The sequence below is a fragment of the Plasmodium cynomolgi genome, chromosome 8 (genome assembly GCF_000321355.1).
Source record: "Plasmodium cynomolgi strain B DNA, chromosome 8, whole genome shotgun sequence".
NCBI classification, from domain to species: domain Eukaryota; phylum Apicomplexa; class Aconoidasida; order Haemosporida; family Plasmodiidae; genus Plasmodium; species Plasmodium cynomolgi.
In genome coordinates, this window is record NC_020401.1 from 20,148 (window position 1) to 27,376 (window position 7,229).

General features: G+C 31.4%; 1 protein-coding gene across 1 annotated transcript; it reads right to left on the bottom strand.

The window, feature by feature from the left end:
- Nucleotides 1–3,889: 3,889 nt before the first annotated feature.
- On the bottom strand, nt 3,890–4,741 carry PCYB_081010 (VIR-like CYIR protein; the record flags this gene model as incomplete). The annotated part of the gene is made up of 2 exons (XM_004221840.1): nt 3,890–4,669; nt 4,706–4,741. The coding sequence occupies 2 exons, from the start codon at nt 4,739–4,741 to the stop codon at nt 3,890–3,892; spliced, it is 816 nt and encodes a 271-aa protein (XP_004221888.1).
- Between the last annotated feature and the right edge of the window lie 2,488 nt (nt 4,742–7,229).

Below are 7,229 nucleotides of genomic sequence, written 5' to 3' on the forward strand. Positions count from 1 at the left end.
GGCCAAATGTTTAACAGAACTACATATATGCATTTTTTTTCACATTTATTACTTTATTTTTTACGCGTATTTTTCTTGCGCAAATTATATTCCCCTTCGCACTATACACATTTTGAAGTTTAAAAGTTACAACCCCTCATATGTATAAATTGTTCATGCCATTTGGCAACTTTTTGCATTATAACAATGGCAATTGTGTGTACAGGGTTATTTTCCTTTTGCTAACATGCCATTTTTACAAATTATTTAAGAATGCCCTGAATTCATTTGGGGAACATCCTGAACAGCTAACAATGTTCACAAGAAAATTCAAATGCTTATGATTTAGAACAGCGTACACATCCCATTTTTTCATTTTTCCTGCTTACTTTTGCGAAAATAATTTATTTTCCTATTCCCATTTTTATCAGCCAAATATGATGCACATACGTTTTCGGGGTATTACTCCACCTGTTATCATGCGTACACAGGGGGGTACATAAACACATGCCCTCACGCATACACACATAGGTGTATATACGTGTACGTACGCACTTAGAAACATCGCTTGTATGGGAATACCCAAATACGCAGCGCGAGGAAGAAAAAAATGCATCCCTGTCACGATACCTAATGTGTTATAAGCAAAAGTTCCAGCGTGATGCATGAGCTGTCGTTTTATTTCTTATTTTCCTGTTTATCTTCCATTTTTGAATACGTTAAGTAAAAAAAAAGGTATATTTCCAATTGTACATTAACAAATGTACAACTCTTCAGCAATATTATGTTTACCAATGTTTACAATAAACGAAGAAAATTTTCAAAAAATATAATTTCTCTGAACATAGGGAAATATTGCAAACGCATGCACACACAAAACATCTAAAAATTGTGCGAACCACATTTCAACGTCGTACAGCAGGTGTGTGGTAATTTATAGACATCCCTTCCTTAATGCACATCCATAATATGTCGCCCATTTTGAAAAACATTTAAACAAAAATACATATTTTTAAAATATATGAAATTTTGTGATGATTTATTTCGTTAAGTATGTTTTTAATAAGAAAAAAATATATATTAGGGGAATTGCACATGCGTAGTGCAATTTTTAACGGAGCCTTATAAAAGTTACAGAGCTATGTGAACTCTTAAAATGAAATATTTTTTGTTAGCGTAACTTCGCATTAGACCAAATGTGCACTGATTCACTTGCGCTGAGATTATGCGAACAGATTGCGAACTGGAAAATAAGGCGAATTGCTAAACTGTTCATAATATACGTTTGTACACGTGCTCACGTGTAAATAATACACGTTGAAAACCTATGTGAGCCTTTGGTCGTTCTTCTTCCCATTCCATATAAGAAAACGATAGTATATTCCCTTAAAAAAGGAAAAACCATGGAACGCTTAACGCATTTACACGTGAACAATCGTGTAATTTGTGTGTTATTTTAAAAAGGGAATGCTCAAGCTATTCGCATCCTTATATCATCATAAAAAATAGTATGTAAAATTTGCAAATATTCACCTTAAGAAGCGTTTTATTGCACCTTCCCCACACCAATTTTTGCTGATGTAGCCTCTTTAAATTATCCCCGCAATAATGGTAAGGAGGGACGCACATAAAAAAGGAATAATGCCAGCCTTTGAAAGTAAACAAAATGATGCTTTAAAATTGTGTATTTTTAAAATTTTACACCTGTCAAAGAACACAGTTTAATCGCATTTTGGAAGAACACGTTACCCTTATCCATTCGCGTGACTCACCCGTTAAAACAATCCCCTTTGTGGATACCCCCTACAGCCACATCGCAGGCATAAATCGCTATTTTCCGATTCCCATTTTGAGCACAGCGAAGAAACCCTCACCTATTCATGGAACGAAAAAACAAGAGAACATCAATGCGTGAAAATGTTTAATTTAATCACAAAGCATTGCTACAAATAATTTGCGAGTTAAGGAAGTATAAGCTTGCTCTTCACCCAAGCCAATGTTGTGATTCTGCGTGTAACCTTTCCTCAGGGAAAAACAAAACTGTGAATTTTCCCCCTAAAAAAAAATTTATCAAAGCGTAGTTCATTCGACAATATCCACACTAAAGAGAGTGACAGGGTTATGTAATTTTATTCCTTTCTCCGTGCTCTCAAAACATGAATTTTTTCATACATTTGTGTTTTCCCCCCATGCTACGGGCACTTTATAATTTTCGCAAAATTTGTTCACGGAGAAGCGTACTCATAGCAGCTTAGCCCTTCCGACATCGGCATTTTTACGCAGGATTTCCATAAAATGAGCGGGTACGTTGCGATAGCGAAAAAAAATACATTTTACAATGGTTAATTTATGACACAAAGGATGGTGTTTGTTGAAAGGTATTAATCAAATTAATGAGAAAAAAATTAAAGAAAAAAGTTAAAAGGGCAAACTTAATTTGTAAAAGGCTAAAACTTACGTGCACGTGTGCAAGCACTCTCATGTACGCACATAAGTACGTGATAATGTGTTTAACAATTTTATGCACGCAGTAATAATATGTATGATTTAAAAACAAAGGAAGTTATCCCGCTTCTGCAAGTGTACGGTGGTACCAAATGCGTCTTCATTGGCGTCCCAATCCTTGGAGTGACCCGTGTGGGGCAATTTAATTTTCCACTCTTCGCAGCACACAGGATTTATTATTACTATGTTCACACAGGTGTTATTTTAGGGGGAGGGACCTCACTTGTTCGTTCGTTTGAGGCTTTTCCTGTAGACTTTTCTCTTTGATTCGGTTTGGTTTTATACCCCCATCAGGTATATCTTAGCACATGTTCCACTGCATTCGCTTAGTAGCAAATGGAATATTCCCCCCATCGCCCCCTTTTTTGCTAGTTATTTCATGTGTGTTACATTTATTTGTGGTCATTGTTTTATTCAATCTATCGATGCGATAAATATGTGTTCTCTTTCTGGTATCCAATCAAACATGCTTCTAGCTTTCTAACTAAATCCATAAACTTCATATGTTCAAACAGCTAATAACAGTTTTATAAACAAGCCCGATCGGCCATATGAAGTGTCCTTATTGCATTCTTTAGAGTATACAAAGCTTTTTTCTTCATCTGCATAGTAAACCTTGATAAATATAACTCACGACAACGTAATATTTACCATCTCGTTATTATCCTTCCTATTGATTTTCCATTTGTCGTTACACTAGCACAACGCTTCATGAAGACTGATACACTATGTGTATTCGCTCATTTTGGAAGTTTGGAAGAACCGGCATGGGAGAACTACTTGGTAATGTTTGCGGATTTTCTGGGTAAAAGGTATGTTTCCTATTTTTTATTCCTGTGACCTCTTTTATTTAACCAAAGTCCTAAAGGCGTAAACAAAAATGAATAGAAAAAAAAATATATTAGAGGGCATGGGCACTCATTTATTTTGCAATTATACATTTCGTGCGAATTTAAATTAAAAATTGTGACATCAAGGAGGAATGCTCCAAAACGATATGTCCGTTTACCTTATAATATACGAAAAAAACGAAAAATATTCCAAATGTGAGAAGAACGGACACACCAGTTTTAAAATATTTGGGATTTTTTATGGTACTCTGTATATTTAAATAATCGAAAAGACTTTTCATGGCAGCCTCCTTTTTGGCAACTTTTTTAGGAACACTATTTTTAAAAGGATCAATTATAGGTTCCTGTTTAAATACTTCATCAAAGCCGATATAATTTTCAGCTGAAACTTCGCAACATGCAGCATAAGTCGGTAAAATATCATTTTTCATTTCTTTACATCTCAAAAATTTATATGTTGTTTGGTTTTCCGGTTCAGAATTGGTAGATCTGTGAGATTCTCCACTTTCGGCAGCCCCTGAAGTTAGGGCAATTCTGTCTTCTGAGGTTTTCCCTTACTGAACATAGCTTACATTACTATAACAGTTTAAAATACGTAATATATTATTTGGATCATATTTTTTTTCGCATTTAAAATAACCTTCACAGAGATTTCCAAAAAATATATCACAACAGTTGTACTCCTTTTTTCGTTTCTCATACAACCCTTGAATGTATGCCAGATATTTATAATATTTCTCACACTTTTCATTTTTGGTAGAAAAAATTTCCTTGATGTTTTCAAATTTTTCGTATAAGTCTTTTATGTCATTACACCTATCTAATGTGCATACAGGATTGTAAAAACAGGGCTTGTATTTGCTAAATTCACCATTACTGAAAAGTCTCGTAGGTGGTTTAGATTTCCGATTCCAAGAGCCAGAAGTTATGCCATTATTGTCACCCCCTGCAGTATTAGGTCTTACCGGAAATATGGACTTATAGTTTTTATTAAAATCTTGATACATTAAATGGTAATTAATTTTATTCCATTCCAGTAACAGTTCATCAATGTCAGCTTTGTTAATTAGTTTTCCTTTGTAGGCTTTATATATTTCGTCAAATACCCACAAACTAAAATATAAACGACGATCCCTGTACCTTTCCTGTTTTATTTTATCCGTTTCGTTCAATGTTTTCAAATTTCTCTCAATTTTTTTACATAGCTTTTTCATATCATCATTTGTAGTTTTTAAGTCTTCGCAATGCTTAGTAACGCTGTCACCATTAGTAGTAATGTCATTATTCAACACTGTGAATATTTCATGGGAAGCTAACTCGGTCAATGCATCTTCCTGTGTACAAAATGGGAGAGAATCAAAAATATAAACAGTTAAATGAATTATCTCCAAAAGGAATTCTCCCATTGTGTATAACAAAAATTGTAATAATTCCATGAAAAATCATAAATATTGTTAAAATATAAAGTGTAAAGATACCCATCCATTGTCACCACCAGACGTCATTCTATATTAAATTATGTTCAGTATATTTGATAATAATTCTTCCTTTTTTAACTCTCTGTATGCTACAAGGAAGACAAAGTGTATACTTACACATAAGTACATATTTCTTTTTAACTAAGACTGAAACTTAATAATATTTTTATTTTAGGAAAACATAGACACACATAATTAGAAAAAATATGTATTAAAACTATTGTAACCGTTAAGGAATGGTCTTGTGTAAAAAAATTTCCTCTTACGAAATTTCAAGCTCAGGTTACATTTTGCATAATTCTATTTACCACCCACCGAGGAACATCTGAGCACAATTTCCACATGTATAAACTGTAATTTTTATATAATTATTTATGTGCGTACTTTTTTTAAATACACGCTTTAAAGACAAGTTAACGAAAACATAAATTTTCTTTTATAAATAAGTTATGGGTTACCGAATAACTTAACTAACCGTTGGTGACATTCTGTAAAAGCTAAAAACCCAGCCATGATAATGCATAACTCCGTTTTATAAGCCCTACCAAGTGTATATATATAGTTTAAAAATTAAACGAAGGTAAAGAAATTTCGTAAATTACAATTTATTATATAATAAATGTCTTTTATAACACGATAGTGGTGGTTTTTCTGTTATTTATATTTTTTTGAAATACTTCGAACTCCCCTACTTCAACTTTTATTAACGCTTGGGAAAATCAAAATTTTCGTTTTCTTCCACATTACAACTATGAACATGCAACTCCTTCATCTTAATCTCATACGTATTGTTCACAAAATATGATAACACGAAATGGTGTACACTAATTATTTTGAAAAAAATATATTTAAGATAAATTTATGCTTCTTATGAAACACATAAAAAAGAAACGAAATTTTATTCATTTTACAACCACAGTAAAAATATTAGCACAAAGTTAATTCTGATCACCTTCGTGCGTACATAATACACATGTAACTCTGCAAGCACATTCATCACAAATGTTTTGCTTTTTTCTTAATATATTAGCACATATTTTACAATATCATATTAGGATGATTCGTTCGTCTTACACAAAATTGTAAAAATGTTAAATAATATTTTAATTAAAAAATAACAAAGTAAATTATAATTGTAGCACATTTCTATTTAGTTATTCAGTTTTTGACCTTAAAAATCATGAGTGTGCTTCTCAACATAATCAAGCTACTACAATTTTTCTATCTTAATATTGTTGATACCAAATAAAATGCATTTTTGTCTTGTACCTTGCAGTAAATTGGGAAATTTACTAAAGCGATATATGCCGGATATTCTTTTATTTTCATCCTTATTTGAAAATAAGATCTAAAGAATTACACGCAATTATTTTACTTTTTTTAGAAAGCTTATTTTACACCAATTTTCTTTTTTTTTTGCAAACATTCAAAATAAAATTACTTAATTGGAATGCTTCCTAAATTCGTTATTTACCTAGAACATCAAATATTAAACGAACATAAGCAACATATCAATTTATTTTTTTCCCATTTTGAGCAAACTATTTTGCAAAAAAAACAAAGTTTTCGATATACACATTCATTTAATGTATTAATATTTTAACGTTCGAAGGGAAATCTATACATTTTTATGCTTTCGTAGAAACAAATTTAAAGTGATACACTTCCACGGGCTCTGGGTAAGATATATAAAAAAAATTATACCTACCCAAAATGTGAGATATAACCTTATATTAATCCTTTTCTGGACGATCACCAAAATGTATTCGTACTAAAGAAAAAACGTAATTTTACATTACGTGTATTCTAATGTAAGGTACCCATTTCAATAGTGCATCTATCACTTTTCGGATTGCAAATCAAACAATTCATAAAATAATGCAGCACATATTGAAAAGGAATGCATTAAAGCAAATTAAATAGACATAAATTAAATAATCAATATTTATTTTTTTGCACAAAGCGTTAAACAGTTGTAAAAGCGAAGATCACATTATTTCACAATAAAGAAACTGATTCAAAATTATAAATAAAAAAACAAAGAAAAAGATATATGTGTGTACTCTGCTTAATATTATAATCATGACAGTTCTGTTTCCATATTTTATTTTTTCCGTATTCTTAAATAAATAAAATATGGCATATTTTACATAACCAATTGGGCAAAACGTTTAAAATAAATGTATCTTTCGTTTTACCAAGAAGTTTAGTTTTAATCATTTGTTATTATTGTGTAAATAGGATCCTAATAGAATGTCCTGTTTGAACTATTTCCCTACCATTGTCTGAACTCTACTCCATATACAATGTTACTTATTAAAATCATGATATCAATCTATTTATCAATGTATATTCACATAACATCAATTTTGTAACTTCATCCAGGTGATTCAACTCCATTTTATTAATTTCGCTT